Here is a 23,828-nt window from a genome sequence, read left to right on the forward strand (position 1 = left end):
ACCGACCCGAATATAGATATACTACTTTTAAATTATGTTATAAATAAAAATATTTATTAAAATATAATTTATAAATATTTTCTTAAATTTTTTCATAATTTTTGTTAGATTTGGACTTGAGCCCAGATAAATAATCTTCTCCACAAGACCAAAACAATCAAATGTGCTCTTTCACAAACCCAACTTCATTTCCCTTTCTCTTCCCTCTCTCAACACAATATTCCCTCTTTTGCTTTCCTCTCAAATCAGCAATGGGTGTGTAGAGATCTTGTTGTCTCTTTTATGTATGTAGGTATGTATCTTCTTCGTCTTTTGTCTGCTCACTTCTTTTGGTTCTTCGTTTAATCGGTCGAATTCATTTCCTTTTTGTGCATCTTCTGTATGTTTTCGTATTTGGGCGAACTGAATTTGGAGGATTTTTGGTTCTTTGGAGGCCCTTATTTATTGGGGATTAAAGGTGGCTTTAGGGTTGAGCCGCCCTTGTTCAGGACTTTAGGTTTAGTGTAGTGTATGTAGCCCATGCCTTGAGACTTGAACAAACATGTTATGAAGAGGCTGATAGTTTATTTAGACCTTGTATAATGTATTGTCTAAGTAGACTACACTGAAAGACTCTTTAACTTCAACTGTGATTGATTGAACATGTGCTTTCTTTCTTATGAGTAAAACTTCCTCTTCTTCTCGATTAACTGATTTTATGTATCGCACATTTCTTTTAGTCATTCGATAGTGTGCATTCCCTTTTTTCTTTTTGTAGTTTCCCTATTGCTTATGAATGCATTAGGCCCTTGTGTTTCTATATAAACTGAAATTCTTGCTTTCTGACTTATTTTAGGTTAGCAAGGCAAGCCGCCAACTGTTTATTAGTCGCTCCAATGTACACATATAATTTCGCGAATAACTGGAAGAACTAGTCATTTAACAAAAGTTTTATTTGAACTTCAAATCTGACAGAAAGATATGTTTGAAACAACTGAGATGTAGATGACCATAACTTATTTGCGACTGAGGTGTAGTTGTAAACAAAATCTGGCTTTTGTCACGTATGTTGAATACTTGAATGTCCCCAGGAGATTTCTGCCATCTTAATTATCATCCAGGAAGTTGCTATGGTAACTGCAAAAGATTTTCTCTTAGTATAAATATGATAACTTGTTCTTATAAGAAATTTCTAACCTCTAATTAATTAATTTCATCCTTCTTACACGTTTCTTCCAACTCATATCCATGCGAGATTAGTGTAGATAGCCAAGCATCCTGATAGTTGATAGGTCCTGCATGAATGCCCCTGAAATGGTGGTCTTTCAACTGTTAGATGTTACATAGAAAGAGAGGAACTGGAGGTGCTTTGAGCACAAACACAATCACATTCAGAGAATAAAGACTAACCATATTTCTTTTGTTTGCTTTTGGTGTAGAATGAAAAATTTTAACAAGCTGAATCTATTGTAGAGCTCCTAGAATCCCTACAACTTTAGACATGGATGTACTTTTGTTTTCTCACTTAGTTAATGAACAAATACACAAGCGCTCAAAGAGAAAAGAAAGGAGGAACAAGATGAATAAAGGAATATGGGTGGATAAAGACAGAGAGTTGTCCGGTTCCTTTGCTTGTGGGAGGCAACAAGTTCTTTATGGAGTGCAAGGTGCGCACAGGCTGGTTAGGACACCACTTTTAAAAAGAAAATTAAAAGTATTTGTCCGATCACCAGGGCCTTTGGTCTAGTGTTAAGAGCACAATGTGTGATGTATGGGTATGATCACGTCACGAGTTTTCCAACTCATACACAAATAGAAACCTGATATTTAAAGGAGAAGGGTAAGTGCATCACTCATGTAGTTTCGAACTGTGCATCACTCATCCTGAGATATTTTGTCAGTAATTTAAGAAAAAAAAATGAAGAAAAGTAATAGTGGAAATAAAGTGGAGCGAATTAAAAAGAACATTTATTTTCAGGTTTATTATGTATTCGCTCTTTTATATATAATTATTTCAACAATAGAGTGAATTAATATTATAATTGAAATATTTGTATAATTATGTAGTTTGATCGACGGTGTTAAAAGCCCTTGTAAAGTGGATGGACTATGGAGTAGCATATAACTTCAGCCCAGCCCGAAATAGAAATTGGATTGGACTTTTCGACCCGATTCGTTTTCATCAGCCCAACAACCCGTTTCAAATTTCAAAATCCGTAAATTCCCTCCAAAAAACCCAAATTTGAATTTACAGTGTATTTCTCCAAAATCACTTGCAGAAATGGCTTCCAAATCTCTAAAACCTCCTAAACAACCACCAAAAAACCCTAAAAAACAATGGTCCCTCAATGATTTCGAGATCGGAAAACCCCTCGGAAAAGGCAAATTCGGCCGTGTATATCTCGCCCGTGAAGTTAAGGTAATCTCAATCACTATATATAGTTTTTTTATGATTATCGTTTCTCCATTATGCGTATTAGATTCAGGAACCGGAGCTAGAAGTACGTAATATGAGTTAGGTCGAATTCAGTAACTTTTGCTCAAATCATGTATCTATAGTAACAAAAATAATAATTTAAATATGTGTCGGTATTAGATTTAGAATCCATAAGTTGAAATTTTAGCTTGGTGGGTTTTGATGAAATTGATTTTTTTTGGGGGGGGGACAATGTGGAGGAGCAGAGTGGATTTATAGTGGCGTTGAAGGTGATATTCAAGGAGCAAATAGAGAAATACAGGTTGCATCATCAACTTAGGAGGGAAATGGAGATTCAAACGAGTCTTCGCCATCCCAATGTACTGAGGCTATATGGTTGGTTTCATGATGAGGAGCGGATTTACTTGATTTTGGAGTATGCTCATGGTGGTGAGCTGTATAGGGAGCTGAGGAAGACTGGTCGCCTTCCTGAGAAACAAGCTGCCATAGTATGTCACATCCTATTGCTTGCTCTCCCTATATAAGATTTGAAACAAAAGCATATAGTTCATTTGCAGTATAATGATTTGTTTCTGTGTTTTATGTAATTTGTTATAAGCATATATTCATTGATTCTAGTGTTGGAAAGCTCCATATTATTGAATATTTGAATGAAACGGGTACAAATGAAGTGAAATGGATTATGAGATTCTCATTGCTGATTCAACTAGCTTGGAATTGAGGCGTAGTTTTGTTGTTAGCTTTTAATTGATTGTCTCTTCCCCCGAACCTAAAAAAAAGGATAGAGATTCAGTTCTTTCGTTATCTATTACTATATGACATGTAAGGTATGGTCTTTCAAGTACTTTCCTTGAAAGATGGTGCAATTTTGGGTTGCATTTCAGTTGCTGTTTTTTTCATTTTATGTTATTTATTTTGTGGTTAATGTTGAAAAATAAGCTAATATTGTTGTTTAATACTAGTCTTTTTTATGACTCCAGAATTTATCTGGACATCATTTATATAATAGTCGAACTCATAATTACATTTATGTAGAAAACATTATTGTTAGTGTTCAACTTCTTTCCTGTTGCTTTAGGCTTGTTTTTTGACCTTTGATACTTTGGTTGGTTCTGGTGTAGTATATTGCAAGTCTCACACAAGCTTTGGCGTACTGTCATGAGAAGCATGTCATTCACAGGGACATAAAGCCAGAAAACCTGTTACTTGATCATGAGGTAACATCTTGATAACTAATTGTCTTCCTTCGCCACGTCTGCTAAGTTTTATTAGCACCATTTCCTAGAAAGAAGAAAAATGAAAACAGTATATATATATATATGGCTAATTTGAAAGTTATAGTTGTGTTTTTATTGGAGAAAACAGTTTGAACAGTCCACCCTTTAATTTGGAAACACTGATATAAAAACTAATTTCTGAGGAGCAAAATACGATTCAACTTTAGTTTTCAATGTTTGTTTAGAGACAACAGTGGAATACAAGGAAGTTCTGACTGTTCCTTCTTGTTGATGGACAGAATGCCTTTAGTCACTGAATTTTAAAGCTGAAGATTGGCATGTAATAACTTACTTTCATTTTTTTGAGCTGTTTCTTCATTCTTGCAGCGGTTAATAAAGTAACAAGACTCCCTGGCTTTTTCCAATTGTTAAACTTTGCTAGAGATGAACATACAATTACAGCTTAGTTTACCATTCATTGAGCTCTAATATAACAGCTGATTCAAATCTTCTTTTCCCTATGAATAGTCAACTAGGATAATGACAATTGGGACCGTGGAAGTCTATCTGTAAGTGTATTCTAATAAAACGATACATAACGGAACACTTATTAGGATGATCCTATTAAGATTATGTATATGATGTAGTGCTTAGGACGGCCCTGCTAACATATTGAAAACTTGTTTAATGGGCATGTCAATTAGCATTGGATTCAATTGTCCAACAACTGCAGCTAAAACCAATCCGGGAATTATTGACACACTGCATAACAAGAATGAAATATTATTTTGATTATCACATGAAATGCAGGGTCGCTTGAAGATTGCAGACTTTGGGTGGTCTGTACAATCTAGAAGCAAGAGACATACAATGTGCGGAACTCTGGACTACTTAGCACCAGAAATGGTGGAGAACAAAGCTCATGATTATGCAGTTGACAATTGGACCCTGGGGATCCTTTGCTATGAGTTTTTATATGGTGTGCCTCCATTTGAGGCTGAGAGACAGACCGACACATTCAGAAGGTAGCAATTCCTCTGCTTCTTTTCATCTTGTAACCGTTACTTGGAAATTCAAGACGTACTACTAACTCAAGAGTATTATGGAATTATGAAGGTAGACCTCAGCTTCCCTTCAACACCTGATGTATCTGCTGAAGCTAAGAATCTCATTAGCCAGGTATATTGTTTAGTACTTGTCTATGCTTTAGCTCTGTAAGAAGAAAAAAACGACATGCAATAGTTGCACAGCACTGGCGCAACTGCATAGACTTAAGGGTGGTTGGTTGAACACCCTTCGTGTATAATACTGCACATATAAGTCAAGTTACTTTTTATAGATTTCCGGTTTTTTCCACTGGCTGCACTCCTTTCTGATGGTTTACCTTTGCCCTTTGCAGCTTCTTGTGAAGGATTCTTCGAAAAGGCTCTCTCTTCAAAAGATCATGGAGCACCCTTGGATAATTAAGAATGTCATATGACACTGTAATCTGAGTCTCTCCATTCGCATCGTTTAGTTAAAGCCCTGTCTAGTGAAAGTGGCAGATCACTCAATGTTTGTTGTTTCAAGTCACATAATATGAGATGTAATCATCTTGATTTCAATAGTTTGTATCAGATGGAGTGTGAAGCTTTGTTGGTGTGACATTGATATAGTTTCGTATAAATATTTGTGTATCATTTATATAAATGACCTTACTTGATGTTCTGTTAACTTTGAAACCAAAGTACAAGGATACATCAAATTGATATGGTCTATCAATTACAAGCACAAGAACATGAAAACAAACAATTAAAATAGGCTGAATGTGTAGAAAATCTCCTAAACTTGTCAAAAAAGGTTCATTTAGAGACACCTAAACTGAGTTCATGACCTGTTGGCCACTGAATGTCTATGCAATATGTACTTATTATTAGATATGAGGCTCTGATGTGATACAAAACATCAGACTTAGGATTCACATTGCGTGAAGACCCATTTAAGGGGGAAATATGCCCTAATGAGATTTTTTTCATACTCAGAGTTCGAGCTCGAGACCTTTGGTCAAGGGATCCTCCCCACCATAATCTTTGTTGGTGAATAGGTTCTAAATTGACATGAATTTTAACAAAACTAATGGCTTGCAAGAAATTATTCATTAGGAGTTCGTTTTATGAAATTATCCTTATTAATTATGCTTTGGAAATCTAAATTACTTTATTTAGTTATTAGTGGTAAGGGTAATATTAAAAAAAAATAAGCTTCTTTAGATTTGCTAAAATGGATCTTATTAATTATATCACAAAAGGTAATAAATGAGTAGTTGTGGAGAAAAAAAATCTAACAAGTAGGCTAAAAGAATATGCTAAGGTTGAAATGAAAATGATAAGAATGTGATGCAGTGGATGGGGTTGTTCTTCCCTTAATCAGAGGTCTCGGGTTCAATATAGTCGGACTCCAATGTGAATACCAGACACCGAGTAAGGAACAAAAAAAAAAATGATTAAGAATGATCTATTAAAATATCAATCTCCTCTTTATTAGCTACTACTTTCAAGAAAGTCAAATTAACTTATAACAATCATATAAACTATCTATTTCTGAATGAGTCCATCAGCAATTTTTGCCATTAATACAAGATCAAATTGTTTCCTACTTCTATCTAACATTTCAGGTGTTGACTTACTACCAAGTACATTTTGACAGTCACTCACAAATCTGGGACACGTAGAAAGGTCATGTTCCAAGCCATTATAATCCTTTTTAGCTAATGATTGAGTAGAATCCTGGAGTAAACTTATCAACAATTCATAGCTTTTGTCACAAATAGTAAACAAATCTTGTGTCTCTGTCTTTTGCTTGTGCTTTAGCTTTCTGTATGAAGGCACGATTGTCGTTAGCATTTTGTAACGATTGACTAATAGTAGCGCGCGTTACTTCATCAGGAACATATGGATGAATAGGTAAAATTTGTTTGAAAGTGCTTAAGCAAAATTCAATATCTTGTACTTGTCTACATATACTTGTTATTAATGCCTCATCTGCACTAAGGTCACACAAAGAGGTTTGAAAGTTAAAAATGTTTGCAACAAGTACTAAAAGGAAAAAGTATGGAGTAAAAAAAGAGGCCATTTTGATTTCTTCAATAGTTGTTGCTTTGATATTTGAAGTGAATGCAAGTGAATTTATATATAGGTAAAAGGGGTGCAATCTACATGTTAGATCATGTTTATGTCAAGTAATTAATATAAAGTAAATCCTATTTTCTTAGTTCCTTTTTAGTTGTCATGTTGCATTTTTCAAAAGTCAATTTGACTAAGTTTCAAAGCTAAATTAGATTACATTAATTCAATATTTTAAAATAAAAATTTAGATATTTAAAACCTATACGAAAAGTACAATATGATTAAAAAATTATCTTAAAATATTAATCAAAATTTATATTATTTGACTCTCAAAAAGAAAATTGTGACAAGTAAAAGGAAAATTCTCTTATCATCTCATTTATCTTATGTCTAGTGAGACAAATTTAGTCAAAGCATAATAATTAATAAATTTATTTTGAGATTTCTTCCAAAACACTCTTTTTTTCTTAGGCATACTCCCTCTATTCTATTTTACTTGGTTCTTATAAAATGTTTTTACTTATCCATTTTAGCAAATCTAAAGAAGTTTTTTTTTTTTTTTTTAATATTACCCTTATCACTAATAACTAAGAGGGCGTTTGAATTGGCTGCTTATAAGCTGTTTTCAGCTATTTTTGATTGTTTGGCTGGCCAAGTCATTTTGTGATTAAAATAAGCCCCAATAAATAGTTGAGTTTATTTGGATGAACTTATTTTAAGCAGTTTATAAGTTGAAAATAGTTTATAAATCAAAAAAAAAAAGTTGGCCTGCACCTACGTTTTTTTTTTAACTTATAAGCAGTTTTCAACTTACAAGCTGCTTAAAAATAAGTCAATCCAAACAGGCTATAAATAAAGTTTTAGTAGTCAAACTTAGATTTCCAAAGCATAATTAATAAGGATAATTTCATAAAACGAACTCCTAATGAATAATTTCTTGCAAGCCATTAGTTTTGTTAAAATTCATGTCAATTTAGAACCTATTCACCAACAAAGATTGTGGTGGGAAGGATAGGATCATGCTCCCTTAACCAAAGGTCTCAAGCTCGAACTCTGAGTATGAAAAAAAATCTCATTAGGGTATATTTCCCCCTTAAATGGGTCTTCACGCAATGTGAATCCTAAGTCTAATGTTTTGTATCACATCAGAGCCTCATATCTAATAATAAGTACATATTGCATAGACATTCAGTGGCCAGCAGGTCATGAACTCAGTTTAGGTGTCTCTAAATGAACCTTTTTTGACAAGTTTAGGAGATTTTCTACACATTCAGCCTATATTAATTGTTTGTTTTCATGTTTTTGTGCTTGTAATTGATAGACCATATCAATTTGATGTATCCTTGTACTTTGGTTTCAAAGTTAACAGAACATCAAGGTCATTTATATAAATGATACACAAATATTTATAGGAAACTATATCAATGTCACACCAACAAAGCTTCACACTCCATCTGATACAAACTATTGAAATCAAGATGATTACATCTCATATTATGTGACTTGAAACAACAAACATTGAGTGATCTGCCACTTTCACTAGACAGGGCTTTAACTAAACGATGCGAATGGAGAGACTCAGATTACAGTGTCATATGACATTCTTAATTATCCAAGGGTGCTCCATGATCTTTTGAAGAGAGAGCCTTTTCGAAGAATCCTTCACAAGAAGCTGCAAAGGGCAATGGTAAACCATCAGAAAGGAGTGCAGCCTGTGGAAAAAACCGGAAATCTATAAAAAGTAACTTTTGACTTATATGTGCAGTATTATACACGAAAGGTGTTCAACCAACCACCCTTAAGTCTATGCAGTTGCGCCAGTGCTGTGCAACTATTGCATGTCGGTTTTTTTCTTCTTACAGAGCTAAAGCATAGACAAGTACTAAACAATATACCTGGCTAATGAGATTCTTAGCTTCAGCAGATACATCAGGTGTTGAAGGGAAGCTGAGGTCTACCTTCATAATTCTATAATACTCTTGAGTTAGTAGTACATCTTGAATTTCCAAGTAACGGTTACAAGATGAAAAGAAGCAGAGGAATTGTTACCTTCTGAATGTGTCGGTCTGTCTCTCAGCCTCAAATGGAGGCACACCATATAAAAACTCATAGCAAAGGATCCCCAGGGTCCAATTGTCAACTGCATAATCATGAGCTTTGTTCTCCACCATTTCTGGTGCTAAGTAGTCCAGAGTTCCGCACATTGTATGTCTCTTGCTTCTAGATTGTACAGACCACCCAAAGTCTGCAATCTTCAAGCGACCCTGCATTTCATGTGATAATCAAAATAATATTTCATTCTTGTTATGCATTGTGTCAATAATTCCCGGATTGGTTTTAGCTGCAGTTGTTGGACAATTGAATCCAATGCTAATTGACATGCCCATTAAACAAGTTTTCAATATGTTAGCAGGGCCGTCCTAAGCACTACATCATATACATAATCTTAATAGGATCATCCTAATAAGCGTTCCGTTATGTATCGTTTTATTAGAATACACTTACAGATAGACTTCCACGGTCCCAATTGTCATTATCCTAGTTGACTATTCATAGGGAAAAGAAGATTTGAATCAGCTATTATATTAGAGCTCAATGAATGGTAAACTAAGCTGTAATTGTATGTTCATCTCTAGCAAAGTGTTTAGGGTCTTAACAATTGGAAAAAGCGAGGGAGTCTTGTTACTTTATTAACCACTGCAAGAATGAAGAAACAGCTCAAAAAAATGAAAGTAAGTTATTACATGCCAATCTTCAGCTTTAAAATTCAGTGACTAAAGGCATTTTGTCCATCAACAAGAAGGAACAGTCAGAACTTCCTTGTATTCCACTGTTGTCTCTAAACAAACATTGAAAACTAAAGTTGAATCGTATTTTGCTCCTCAGAAATTAGTTTTTATATCAGTGTTTCCAAATGAAAGGGTGGACTGTTCAAACTGTTTTCTCCAATAAAAACACAACTATTAGTTATCAAGATGTTACCTCATGATCAAGTAACAGGTTTTCTGGCTTTATGTCCCTGTGAATGACGTGCTTCTCATGACAGTACGCCAAAGCTTGTGTGAGACTTGCAATATACTACACCAGAGCCAACCAAAGTATCAAAGGTCAAAAAACAAGCCTAAAGCAACAGGAAAGAAGTTGAACACTAACAATAATGTTTTCTACATAAATGTAATTATGAGTTCGACTATTATATAAATGATGTCCAGATAAATTCTGGAGTCATAAAAAAGACTAGTATTAAACAACAATATTAGCTTATTTTTCAACATTAACCACAAAATAAATAACATAAAATGAAAAAAACTGCAACTGAAATGCAACCCAAAATTGCACCATCTTTCAAGGAAAGTACTTGAAAGACCATACCTTACATGTCATATAGTAATAGATAACGAAAGAACTGAATCTCTATCCTCTTTTTTAGGTTCGGGGGAAGAGACAATCAATTAAAAGCTAACAACAAAACTACGCCTCAATTCCAAGCTAGTTGAATCAGCAATGAGAATCTCATAATCCATTTCACTTCATTTGTACCCATTTCATTCAAATATTCAATAATATGGAGCTTTCCAACACTATAATCAATGAATATATGCTTATAACAAATTACATAAAACACAGAAACAAATCATTATACTGCAAATGAACTATATGCTTTTGTTTCAAATCTTATATAGGGAGAGCAAGCAATAGGATGTGACATACTATGGCAGCTTGTTTCTCAGGAAGGCGACCGGTCTTCCTCAGCTCCCTATACAGCTCACCACCATGAGCATACTCCAAAATCAAGTAAATCCGCTCCTCATCATGAAACCAACCATATAGCCTCAGTACATTGGGATGACGAAGACTCGTTTGAATCTCCATTTCCCTCCTAAGTTGATGATGCAACCTGTATTTCTCTATTTGCTCCTTGAATATCACCTTCAACGCCACTATAAATCCACTCTGCTCCTCCACATGGCCCCAAAAAAAAAATCATTTCATCAAAAGCCACCTAGCTAAAATTTCAACTTATGGATTCTAAATCTAATACCGACACATATTTAAATTATTATTTTTGTTACTATAGATACATGATTAGAGCAAAAGTTCCTGAATTCGACCCAACTCATATTACGTACTTCTAGCTCCGGTTCCTGAATCTAATCCGCATAATGGAGAATCGATAATCATAAAAAAACTATATATAGTGATTGAAATTACCTTAACTTCACGGGCGAGATATACACGGCCGAATTTGCCTTTTCCGAGGGGTTTTCCGATCTCGAAATCGTTGAGGGACCATTGTTTTTTAGGGTTTTTTGGTGGTTGTTTAGGAGGTTTTAGAGATTTGGAAGCCATTTCTGCAAGTGATTTTGGAGAAATACACTGTAAATTCAAATTTGGGTTTTTTGGAGGGAATTTAGGGATTTTGAAATTTGAAACGGGTTGTTGGGCTGATGAAAACGAATCGGGTCGAAAAGTCCAATCCAATTTCTATTTCGGGCTGGGCTGAAGTTATATGCTACTCCATAGTCCATCCATTTTACAAGGGATTTTAACACCATCGATCAATTGATCGAAAAATAAGGAGAAACTACGTAATTACACAAATATTTTAATTATAAATATTAGTTCACTCTATTTTTTGAAATAATTATATATTGTCACTAATTAATAATTTCGTATCAAATTTTAAGTCAGTTACACCACTTTTTAAATTTTCAAGTTAGGTACATATATCAAAGATACTAGATATATATATGTATATATATATATATACTTGATATTAGATACAATATGAAATACAAATACATAGGGTGAGAGGCGAAGGATATAGGAGAGAGACAAGCGAGAGAGTCGGTGTATTCCAGATACATGTGAATCACACTAGATACATGTATCTACGATACGAGATTCATTCTAGATACATTTTGAACTATATACAATGGGAGAGAAGCAATCGAGATAGGAGAGAGTTGAGTGAGAGAGTTGGTGTATCTAAGATATATGCAAGCCACGCTTGGATATTATATACATGAAATAAATTAAATCTAATTTGACTGTCTGAATGCGTCAAGGATATGTATTTGGCGAAGTAAACATGATACAAAAGATAATTTTGAAAAAATAAAATGATGACACGTAATTAGGCCTAAATGAGTGGTATTTGTGTTGTTTTACTAATTTAAAATATGGACAATATTTAAAATGGTGACCACATTTGCATAAATCATCCACCGAAAATCGGATCCTAAAACGGGTCGGTGCAAGCGATCCTATAAATACTATTTGGATCTCCCGTACTCAAAATTCTCCAGTTTCGAAAAGGGATTGCCGGCGGGGAGATTTCGCCGGAGACCATTGACAGACGATTGATATATGTAAAGGCGGTGTTCGATATTTCAGGTATTCAGTTTGGCCCGTTTATGGAACATTGATTTTTGTGCACTGTAATCAATTTATGTATCAGTTAGCAGAGCAGTGGAGCTGATTGTTGAGTATTTTGGTCACATTTTGATTTCGACCGATGAGGTAAATGCTAGATTTTTACTTTGAATGTATATGTAATGCTGAATTAGAGGAATTATTGTGTTTGTGATGTCAGCGTATGTAAATTTCTTATAGAAGATTGAGTTTATGAACAAAAACGCACAACTATGCGCAACAACCACATATTCGCTGAAATTTCAACTGGGTCTGGGAGGGTAGAGTACCTTATACCTAACTCGGGGAGATAGAGAGGCTGTTTTCAAAGGATCCTTGACAGAAACACACAACTATGTGCACAAAGAGAAAAAAAAAGGAGGAACAAAATTAGAATTTAGACCCTATCCAAGCTCTGATTCGGGTATTTAAATTGACCCATTGATGGAACAGTGAATGAGTAAAAGTCTTTTACTGTAATCAATTGGAGTATCAGTTAGCAGAGGAGCTGATTGTTGAGTATTTTGGTAGTAGCAGTTTGATTTCGGCCAATGAGGTAAACGGTAGATTTTTGCTTTGAAAAAAATGTAATGCTGAATTAAAGGAATTTTTATGTTTCGTAGGGTAGTAATTGCTGTATTTGTGGTAACAGCGTAGGAAAAATAGTTTTAGATGACTTAGTTGATGAACAAATACACAAGCGCTCAAAGAGAAAAGAAAGGAGGAACAAGATGAATAAAGGAATATGGGTGGATAGAGACAGAGAGTTGTCCGGTACCTTTGCTTGTGGGAGGCAACAAGTTCTTTATGGAGTGCAAGGTGCGCACAAGCTGGTTAGGACACCACTTCTAAAGAGAAAATTAAAAGAATTTGTCCGATCACCAGGGCCTTTGGTCTAGTGTTAAGAGCACAATGTGTGATGTATGGGTATGATCACGTCACGAGTTTTCCAACTCATACACAAATAGAAACCTGATATTTAAAGGAGAAGGGTAAGTGCATCACTCATGTAGTTTCGAACTGTGCATCACTCATCCTGAGATATTTGGTCAGTTATTTAAGAAAAAAAATGAAGAAAAGTAATAGTGGAAATAAAGTGGAGCGAATTAAAAAGAACATTTATTTTCAGGTTTATTATGTATTCGCTCTTTTAGTTTTTTGCAAAAAGTAAAAGACTCCCACTTTGGATTGAGCTGTCATTGGTTAAAAGTTTCAAATATTGATGTTGAGAATTCACTTCTAACATATCTAATGCAGTGGTAAACGTTTCATTTTTCTCACTGGCAGTTTCCGAAAACAAATGCAAAAACTTGACATTACTTTACCACAAGAATAGCAGACGGCAGACAGACGAGAAGATCAGCAGGAAGAGATGGAAGACAGACGGGAAGAGCAGCCGGCAGGGATGGCAGACAAACGAGGGCAAGAGGAACCAAAACCAGTGGATATCCCGGAGATAACCCCTCACTTCTTCAAGATTATCCTGTCTCCACATGCCTCTAAATTAGTAAGTTCTGCAAGTGGGCTTATGATGAGGCATTTTCATCTTATATCATTCTTTTCTGTTTCTACTTATATGGCTTTTCTTTTTTCATTTTGTATTTTTCTTTTCTGTTTCTACTTGTATGGCTTCTGTGCTATTCATCTGTGCTGTAGTAGTACTTTCTCTTCTCCAAGTTTGTGAAGATTTATAAGTTTTTAAATTCCCTTTTTGTTTTTATAAAAAATCGTTTCTTGTCAAAAATAGGAGCATTTTGTCTAAAACAATGTTGACAATGAGGAAGGTGGTGGAGATTGTGGGCATTTAGTCCTAGTCAACAACATACCCAGTGTAACCCCACAAGTGAAGTCTTGTGTGTGGAGATGCTAATAATGCCTGTAATTTGGTGATTTCATTTAATTTACAATATTTTCGGAAACTTATATTGGACATGACCCTAGATGGGAGGGTGTGGAGGACACGTATTAGGATATAAGGTTAGTAGAGAGTGTAGTGTTGTCTTGCTTAGGGTGATTAGTGTTTGTCATTGTCGTTATACTAGTATTATTGTAGTTCTTGTTTTTGATATTTCATTTATCGCACTATTTTGTTGTTACTTGCTATGTTTTCGTTGTTACTTGTTGTACCTGGATTTGATGCACTTGAGCTTAGGGTCTTTCAAAAACAACTTCTCTACCTCCACAAGGTAGTGGTAAGGTCTGTGTACATTCTACCCTCCCCAAACCTCACTTGTGGGATTTCACTGGGTATGTTGTTGTTTTTATATTGGACCAACACATTGATTGACAAGCGTACTACTTGTGTATGTCTTCTTTTCTGGTCATGTTGTTTTCTGTAATGAAATAACACCAAACTTGGGGTGTGGAAAATGTAATTTCAATTGGCAGAAGAGGGAGATGTAGTAGGGAGCGTTCTTTGATTATGAGTTTTTATGACAACCAGAGGGGTTAGATCAAGACCAGGTCTTGTTTCAAATGGTAAAGCTAAATAATTAGCCTACTTTTGATATTAGAGCAACTCCTCTCAAACTCATATAGTTTGACATTTAGCTTATTAAAAAAGTTCTTCTTCATGCTAGACCTCGTGCAGAAACTGACATTATATGTGATCTACATAGTTGAAGGAGTCTAGGGTGTGTTGTTGAGGATTTTGCCAGAGGAATCATATCAAACTTCCAAAACTCCAAACTCATGGCTGATGCTGCAATAGTTGAAAGCTAGTCATGTAATGTACTTATGGTTGCCATGTCTTTCATGAAGGCTCTTTATATGTGCATGAGTGGATGCTTGACGTTCCTAACATTTTGGCATAGTAACTCTGTCTTCATAGGATTTATGTACTTTAATGTGTGAGAAATTAATTGGGTCTAAGTACGGGAGGGTTTTTGAGGATGTGGAAAGCTTGAGGATCAGAAGGTATTTGGCAAACCTTCAAACCTGAATAGACCTGAATTTAAATATATTTCAGCCTCGAACAAGCTTCTTGTTTTTGAGCACTAACAAGAATGAATAATATGAATACTTTGTATTGAAGAAATTAGGAAGGTTTCTGCTCTTGTTAGCATTTGATTACATATAAGCTCTTATCAGCTATACCAGGAAACAGATATGGACAAAAAGGAGGCTGATTAACAATTAACAGGCCGTTTTTGGAATTCATTTTTATCTCTTTTGATTGACCAAAGTAGTTTTGGCTTTCATGTTTTATCAGGTCTGATTGACCAAATTTTCCATAAGAAAAAGAAAGAGGAAGTCAATATTAATATTTATGTTCGCATGCATAATTGCCCAATATGAATATTTATTTCATCCATATAGATAGAACTCATTGAAGGGTGAGCCTTGGACCAACAGTAAAGTTGTCTCCTTGTCACCTTTAGGTCGGGGGATCGAGTCGTGGAATCAACCATTGATGCTTGTGTCAGGGTAGATTACCTATATCACACCCACTGCAGCCCTTTCTCGGACCCCGTGTGAATATGAATGCTTCGTGCACCAGGCTGCCTTTTTATGCATATAGAACTCATGGGTCGTTTGTAGGGTGTATTAGAGAATTTAATACATGTTTTGTTCATGGTATTATTTAATCCTTTGTTTGGTAAGATTTTTAGCCTATATATGTATTAGTCATGCACCCCATTCAGTATCATAGGGGGTATAACTAATACATAGAAAATCATGGTATTAACAATGCATGGGCTATTAATACATGGATAAGCATGGTAAAGACAGAATTGCCCTTAATACACCAAACCAAACAATGGATAGGAAATAGTCCTAGCATAACCAATCCCAACATTACTAATACACCCTATTCTATACTATTATTATACACTCTACCAAATGACCCCTCATTATAGTTGAATCCACACTGGGCAATGGGGACTGCTGCAAATGGTTGTTCGCTGAGGAAACTCAAGTGTTTATTCAAGCTAGCTTTAAGAGTTTGGATATTTCTAATAAACACTCATTACCCATCAATATGTGTGATAAGAAGGCACGACCAAGATCAGCAGCCTACAAAGGAAAAGAAATACCCAACTTTAGGAATGAATTATGGAAGCTCAGTTCTGCAAATTTGACTGATAGATGCTAGACCCTAACTTACTAGTCACCTTGAGTATTTGTTGTTGTTAGTCTTTATTAGGGGTTTTCCTACTTAGTATTTTGCTACCTGTTTCTCTTTCTTCTTGTCAGTAACAATATGCGATCGGACCCTCAGGGTTCTGGTCTAGTGGTAAGAGCGCAACGTATGCACGTCATTGGTTCTTACCGTTCCACGGACAAAAGTATGGTATTTAAGTGGAGAAGGCTAGAGTGGCTGACTCATTATCTACGGTGTTTCATTGGCTTTCAAGATTTCTCCATTATTGAGAAATGGGGAAAAGCTGTGTGTGATTGGAAACTTGTCTACACCAACTTGTCTGAAGCTTCTATTTTCTTTCTATTTGGTAGCTACGTTTGGGGAGAGGTGATTAGACAGGACATGACGCAGTTACAGCTTACCGAGGACATGACCTTAGATAGGAGGGTGTAGAGGACCCATATTAGGGTAGAAGGCTAGTACATAGTCTCGTTATTCTTCCGTATTAATAGGCGCATTAGCGCACTATAATTTCTTGTGCTCTGACTTCTGTTATTATCTCTCTATTTCTTTCTGTACTCTGATTACTCTATTTAATCTGTGTCGCTTTCGTTATATGCGTTATTCGTTATTTTCTTTCCCATATTGCTTTGAACTTCTTAGCCATATCTGACCTCTTTTTACCCTCCCCAGACCCCACGTTGTGGGATTTCACTGGGTTGTTGTTGTTGTTGTTGGTAGCTACGTTTCTTCTCTTATATTTTGTTCATATCTTTCCAATTTTGGTATTTTACAGCACATCCCTAATGAATTTGTGACGGAGCATGGCGCCAATCTGGGGGATCTCGTGTCACTTGAGGTCCCGAATGGCGTGGTATGGAAAGTAAAACTGCTAAACTCTAGTGGCATGGTATGGTTAAATGAGGGATGGAACAAATTTAAGGAGTACTATTCAATTGCTTGTGGTTACTTTTTACTCTTCAGATACAAAGGAAATTCCCAGTTCTCTGTGTTTATATTTGATTTAAGTGCTTCTGAGATTGAATATCCTCCTGGCCCAAATGAAGATGTAACACCAGAGAATCGATCTATTGTATGCGAGCCACCAGAGGAAAATGGGATAAATTTACCCCCACCCTGTGAGCCACCAAAGGAGAACAGGATAAACTTAACCCCACCCGATGAGCCACCAGAGGAAAACGTGATAATCTTACCCCCACCCGGTATTTACACCATGGAGGAGTTATCAATGACATCCATTCCATCACGGCCAAAGGTATAGATATATCCAGGGCTTGTTTTTCTCTTACTCTCAGAGCTGCACAATGCAACACTTTATTTTATATTTTAGGATTTAAGTTATGTACCCTGGCAATGTAAATATTTTTTTTATACAATCAATGAATTCTAATCTACAGTACCAAGTTAGTGACCATTTTTACTAAATTTCTAATTATTATGTATTAAAGAGATTAACTTGCAGTTAGCTTATTTCTTCCTTTGAGTCGAGGGTCTATCAGAAACAACTTCCCTACCTTCTGAAGGTAGGGGTAAGGTACGCGTACACTCTAACCTTTTCAGACCCCACTTGTGAGATTATACTGGATTTGTTGTTATTGTAGTAGTACTTGTGATTATCTTATACTTGATTGTGTAAGTATCTTTTTTATTTGTCAGTGCATAGAACTTAAAAACTCTTATATTTATAGAGATGCTTTTTATCATATGATCTTTTGGCAAAAAGTTGTGTATATCTTCATGGTGTTTCCTTGAGTTTTATGTTCTTTTAAATTGAAGTTACTCTTGAGGGACTTTTTTATTGTTTAAATCATCAAGATTCAAGGTTTAGATAAGTTTGCTTATAACATCTATAGATGTAAGTTGGCCTTTTTTCTTTTCCACCTAGTGTTCGATATCTGTTTTAAGGTTCAACTAGTTTGGATTCGCGCTGAAAAATTTCAGCTTAGGAGTCAAGCACTCCCAACCAAAGTCGATTCCATACTCAAATATGAGATCTTAGTCAAGGAGGAATACCTGTTACTCTATCATATTCTTTAGTAGTTAGATCTAAGTTTACTATTAGATTATTGAGAGTGAATAATTGCAATGTATCATAGTAGACTTTTCACATATCATAATACACTCTTTACTGCTCTAATTAGTTAAGAGGGAACCAATCAAACACTAAAAAATCTCATTTATTACAAATTGACAAAAGTATCAAAATCAGAAGTAGTACTTCAAAAACACTGCTCTATCACTACTGTTTCTTTTACTTATTTGAATTATTACCATTTATATATTAAAATATATTTTGAAGTTGATTAGTTAATTATTAATAATTTCTTCTTTCTATCTGAGTCTTCTCAACTAACGTGTGTTTAATATATAGATGGTGATATTTCAATTCCCCGCGATGTGAGATTTTACTGAGTTGTTGTTGTTGTATGGTGATATTTCAATTAAGATTTTTTTTTTGATAATTAAGGTGTAAAATCGATAAAAAAATAATAATTTAAACGTGTTTTTGACGACCTTAAAAGCTTAGTAGGTGATGGGAGATATTACCAGCTGGAAGTAAGAAAGATAAAAGGACAAAAATAAACTAATCACCACATCTTTTTCAAAACTTATTTGTTCCAATACTATTGCAAATACCTGTCTCTAATTTTCTATTAAAAAAACACAATGGAGACATGTCATATTCCAATTCCTCATTTCCCCACTCACATTTACATCACTAATTTTGATTGGAAAAGAAGAAAAAAATTGGAAAGAAATCCAAAAGTAAAAGCATTTTGTATGGCTTGAATTCGCCTTGTAACCTATAATTAGAGGTTATGTGCTCTTAATTATGATCTTTTATCAATTTGTATAGCTGGAACCTCTGGTTAAGAATCTCATTCATCATTAACACATCAGTTGATGGTATGTAATGCATTGGATCCAACTAATCCAACTTTGTGCCACATAGAACTTATTTGAGAAAAATACGCTTTTTATAAGGAGTTGCTCAATTCATATGGTAAAGAATTTATTCATCGTAGTACAATCATTTTTGATAATGCATTGGATCAGATTAATTCAAATTCAACGTTGTCACGTACGTAGGCTTGTTCCCTTTCAAGAGCTTTTCTATACTCAAATGTTAATCTCGACTATACAAGAAATAATCAATACCTCTAATTAAGAACTATGAGATCCTATCCATCTCAACAACCTAATGGATGAATCTTAATCATTAAATTAGTCAATATTTTACTACTCTAATTATTGCATTGATAATGTTTGATAAATTATCATGTGTGACGTGGGCATCTTGTTAACCTTTAATATTTTATTCGTGTTTTTGTCTTACACGTGTCAATAACCTGACGGTATTGCTTGGTCATCAATGCATAAGATGAAAACGACATAAAGTATTGAGTTTACTTAAACCAATGAGATTCATCCACGTGGTAGTTTTTTACTGTTAACGTGTGACACGTGTTTAGTTTTAATATGGTCCCACCATTAAATAGAATCTTCTTTGGCCGACACTACTTAAAGTGATGTTTTGCAATTAAGTGCCTATTGTTTACTGTGTCTTATAGATTTGGTCCTTCTTCTTGTCATACATAACATTGAATTATTTTTTCCCCGCAGAATACATAAATAAAAATTTTAACTTGACCTTAATTGACAACTAAATATTTAATTTTAAAAATGCACATCTAGGCATTTTAACCGTGTTTGAATTGGCCTTGTAGATACCTCAATTTTGAGAATGCACATTCGAAAAATTATGTTCAGATGACCATATTAAGACGTCTAGATGTGCATTCTCAAGATTGGATATTTAGTTGTCAGCTAAAATTAAGTTAAAGATATCTATCTTTATATCATAACATTCCTAATATTTCTTTGAATTCCTTATACAATTTTCTGACTCCGCTAATACTCTCTGAGGAAATTCCTTAATTATCAATAGATAAGGGAGTAACTAGAAAATTCGAGCTAAAGAAAGAAACATTATATTGTATAATTATCCATCAACATAATAGCTAATAAACACATCATTTTTGTATATTATTGTATGATATATAAAATATAAATTTTTAATTATAAAATAATTTATATCTTTTGTACATTTTGGCTAAATAATGTAATTATTGTGAACCAAAAAGAATCATCATAATTAGTACTAATACCAACTTTTTTTTCTAGCTCTATATATATTTCTTACTTTATTTAGCTTTATCTGTAAAATATGGGAACCATAGTACTAATTTCTTGAACTTTCCTCATATATTACCCAATTACTTCTATACTCCAACGTGCATGTGTGGTTCATATCACTTTGACCATATTTCTTTGATTAATTAACAATAGTCAAAAAAAAAACAAATAATCAACATGATGTTGCTCTTTTCTCCCTTTTCTTTTTCACCCTTCCATTCTCCTTTTCTCCTTCATCCACTAGTATGATCCATTCTATCAAATATACACTAAAAACCTAGCAAAATCCTTATAGAAATTAACAAAAATCTTGACATGTCTAATGATCAAAGAGCTCTAGTCTTATCAAGCACCACCACCACCAACAACAATAATAATAGTAGAGAAAATGATCATGAAGATCATGATTATGACGATCAGGATCAGAATCAGAATCGTCGAGATGATCATATCAGAGATATCCATGCTCTAACACCACCACAACCACCAGTACCACCACTCACCACGAATATTAATCGTGCAGGACGAAGAAGGGAAGCTTGGGAAACAAGTAGCCATAGATCATCATCTTTGTCCTCAGAATTAGGAGGAGTTCCAAGTGAGAATTTTACAACAATGAGTAGAGAGTTCAATGCTTTGGTACTTGCTGGATCATCTACTAGCAACAACAACAACAACCAGAATAATAATGGTACAAGTCATGAAGTTGAAGGTACAATCAATAATAATTTAGGAAGGATTTTCGAAGAGGAGACTATAGTTGAAGAAAATAATCCTTTAGCTATTGTAGCAGATAATAATAATAATAACAACAACAATAATAATAATAATAATGTTTATTTGAACCCTAGTACTCCTTCTCCTAATAATGATCATTTGAGTGGAACTAGTCAACAAGGTGAAGTGATTGTACATAGAGTGAAGAAAGAGGAAATTGAATCAAAGATTAGTGCATGGCAAACTGCAAAAATTGCAAAGATTAATAATAGGTTTAAGTGTGAAGATGCTGTGATTAATGGATGGGAAAATGAAGAAGTTCAAAAGGCTACTTCTTGGATGAAGAAAGTTGAGGTATGTACTTTCTATTTGGTTCATATTATCTATAGATTTTCGTACACATTAATGGGATCTATAAATTGAAGTTATCACGTTCTAATATTAAGAAAAATATAATGTTTAGTTAAAATCTACTAAATTCTGTCGAATTCATGTACATCAGCACTGCTTAAGAATATTTTATCTGAATTTTCAATAATTTCGTCTCACTTATTTAACATTTCATAAATTGAAATGGATTTCTACTTTTTTAAAAGGTCAAATATTTTGAAGTATCTGCATTTGTGCTTGTACAAAATTTTAACTTTTATCTATTGTTTTTCATTCCCAATAGTCTTCGCACCTAAATTGTCAGTTGTGTTTTTTTAATCTAAACTATCATCATCTATATTTTAAAATATACCTTAATAATTAGTTATTCATTTTTTCTACCTGAATTATTATTATTATTGAAATGATAAGTACATGACTTTATCATATATTAGGGGACAAACATAGTGGAATAAGTTCACTTCAAAAAAGAGAAAATTTTCTTGGTTTAGTGAGTTAGTTATGCAACTATAAATGATTTTATTTGCTCAAATAATCACCCAAAGTTGAAAAAGTAGTGAATGGAATTAATTCTTCAATGAGTCATGAATGCACAACTCCAAATTGGACTTTCCTTTTTTCCTTTTCTGCCCCCCTCCCCCCCGCCCCCACCCCCCAAACCCTATTTGCCAAAAATAATTAAAAATTAAAAAAAGAAGAAAAAGATATTTTTGGTTCCCTTGCCCCTATTCTGAGGTTAGTGTTTGGGACAATAATGTTAAATAGTTTTTCTAATAATAATGGTGCTTATGTTGACTTGCATGTATTTTGATTATTTCATCGATTACTTATTATTTATTAGCAATATAAATATATAGTAACTTTACGTCTCTATCTACTAAAATTTAGGCAAATGATCAAAATCATCTACTATTTTATTTGTTTTGCTGGAATTTGACCCTCACTTCATTGACTACCAAATCAGTCGATTAAAGTTTTCATCAATCAAATGGATTTATATATTTCGGGATGGTGAAACAATGTGTATCACCTTGACACATTTCTATATTTAGTAATAATTTAACTTTAGTTAGATCTAAAAAGAATCACATATTTCTAAAATGTCCACTTTACCCCTAATGAAATGATTTCTAGCTATACGAATATCTATGACTTATTTTTTACCACAAATTTCAAAAATCTTTTTTTATTTATTTCTTAAACTCCGTGTCAAGTCAAACTAACTCATATAAATTAAAACGAAGGAAGTAATATTTTTTCTATACATCAAAATTTCGTGAATACTATTTTCATTTTGTAGTAACATGTTGCATTGTTCTTCAGAGAAAGTTAGAGGAGAAAAGAGCAAAAGCACTAGAAAAGATGCAAAATAATATAGCAAATGCAAGAAGAAAAGCAGAAGAAAGAAGGGCATCAGCAGAAGCAAAAAGAGGAACAAAAGTAGCTAGGGTTCTTGAATTAGCCAATTTAATGAGAGCTGTTGGTAGAGCTCCAACAAAACGTTCCTTCTTTTAAATTTACAAAAGAAAAAAGTGTGTTCTAGATAATTGTTGCTTTGTACTTTGTTATATCTAGCTTCTACTTAGAGTAACGGATTCAGAATTTAAATATATTACGAGTCTGAGTAGAGCGAGTGCATGTGTTTTGAAATGTATATATAGTTCTCCTATCGGTTCATTTTGGTTCTATCGAGAAATCGTCTTCCTTATGTGAGGAAGAGGATTTTTTGATGTATAAGTTTTGTCGAACTCACAAACCTATGGTTGGATCCTCCATTCATCTCTTAGAAAATCACGTTACATAAGTGTAATATTGGAACACTTTGTACATATTTTTGGATGTTACATAACATAAATATATAGTGTGTGTTAGGTGGAGTTTGTTATTTTGTGTTCGTTATATCTAGTTTTTCTCTAAGTTTGACGGTTTTCGAATTTAAAAATTGCGAATTTTGAGTTGAGAGAACGTGTGTTCTGATTTGTGTATGTAATTTCAAAACACTAATAAGTTCTGTTAAGTGCCAAACCTTTCTGTCGATGTGAGCTCTTGGGGAAGATCAGTCTGTTATCCCTAGAGTAACTTTTCTCCGTCATTAGGATAGGAGGGAAATCGGCAGCTCGACGTCAAAGCAATGGAGTTTTTCGAGGGGAGAAGAGAATTCCACTCCTTGATTATATTTCTTGTTGTTGAAGCGGGGCAGACGGAGAGATTCTCTTTCAGATCCAGTTCTCTCCGAAGATCGAGAGAAAAGAACTCATTCCCTTCTT

The 23,828-nt window shown here is 34.2% G+C and overlaps 4 protein-coding genes across 7 annotated transcripts; 3 read left to right on the forward strand and 1 right to left on the reverse strand.

Annotated features, from left to right (window-relative positions):
• The first annotated feature begins 147 nt into the window (after positions 1 to 147).
• Positions 148 to 5,335, forward strand: LOC129871330 (serine/threonine-protein kinase Aurora-3-like). 3 transcript variants are annotated; one of them, XM_055946228.1, is made up of 7 exons: positions 148 to 292; positions 2,047 to 2,398; positions 2,662 to 2,904; positions 3,538 to 3,633; positions 4,444 to 4,657; positions 4,739 to 4,812; positions 5,033 to 5,335. In XM_055946228.1, exons 2-7 carry the CDS (start codon positions 2,261 to 2,263, stop codon positions 5,111 to 5,113), a joined length of 846 nt encoding a protein of 281 aa, XP_055802203.1. In that variant the 5' UTR covers positions 148 to 292; positions 2,047 to 2,260; the 3' UTR covers positions 5,114 to 5,335. The 3 variants fall into 3 exon arrangements, 2 of the variants coding, with proteins under 2 accessions (XP_055802203.1, XP_055802202.1); XR_008762238.1 differs by having other exon boundaries at positions 149 to 292; positions 4,444 to 4,658; positions 4,750 to 4,812; XM_055946227.1 differs by having other exon boundaries at positions 149 to 292; positions 4,444 to 4,658; positions 4,754 to 4,812.
• A 2,823-nt stretch (positions 5,336 to 8,158) lies between these two features.
• Positions 8,159 to 11,263, reverse strand: LOC129871603 (serine/threonine-protein kinase Aurora-3-like). 2 transcript variants are annotated; one of them, XM_055946560.1, is made up of 6 exons: positions 10,950 to 11,263; positions 10,449 to 10,691; positions 9,720 to 9,815; positions 8,787 to 9,001; positions 8,633 to 8,705; positions 8,159 to 8,409 (listed from the first exon to the last, which is right to left on the reverse strand). In XM_055946560.1, the coding sequence occupies exons 1-6, from the start codon at positions 11,085 to 11,087 to the stop codon at positions 8,329 to 8,331; spliced, it is 846 nt and encodes a 281-aa protein (XP_055802535.1). In that variant the 5' UTR covers positions 11,088 to 11,263; the 3' UTR covers positions 8,159 to 8,328. The 2 variants fall into 2 exon arrangements, 1 of the variants encoding a protein (XP_055802535.1); XR_008762275.1 differs by having other exon boundaries at positions 8,337 to 8,409; positions 8,633 to 8,695.
• Positions 11,264 to 11,972: 709 nt separating this feature from the next.
• LOC129871266 (B3 domain-containing protein At1g49475-like) lies at positions 11,973 to 17,664 on the forward strand. Its single transcript, XM_055946172.1, has 3 exons — positions 11,973 to 12,260; positions 13,440 to 13,659; positions 17,033 to 17,664. Exons 2-3 carry the CDS (start codon positions 13,525 to 13,527, stop codon positions 17,516 to 17,518), a joined length of 621 nt encoding a protein of 206 aa, XP_055802147.1. The 5' UTR covers positions 11,973 to 12,260; positions 13,440 to 13,524; the 3' UTR covers positions 17,519 to 17,664.
• A 2,852-nt stretch (positions 17,665 to 20,516) lies between these two features.
• LOC129871237 (remorin 4.2-like) lies at positions 20,517 to 23,251 on the forward strand. The gene is made up of 2 exons (XM_055946137.1): positions 20,517 to 21,525; positions 22,885 to 23,251. Exons 1-2 carry the CDS (start codon positions 20,770 to 20,772, stop codon positions 23,074 to 23,076), a joined length of 948 nt encoding a protein of 315 aa, XP_055802112.1. The 5' UTR covers positions 20,517 to 20,769; the 3' UTR covers positions 23,077 to 23,251.
• The last annotated feature ends 577 nt before the right edge of the window (positions 23,252 to 23,828 follow it).

Source organism: Solanum dulcamara, chromosome 10, assembly GCF_947179165.1.
Source record: "Solanum dulcamara chromosome 10, daSolDulc1.2, whole genome shotgun sequence".
Taxonomy (NCBI): Eukaryota; Viridiplantae; Streptophyta; class Magnoliopsida; order Solanales; family Solanaceae; genus Solanum; species Solanum dulcamara.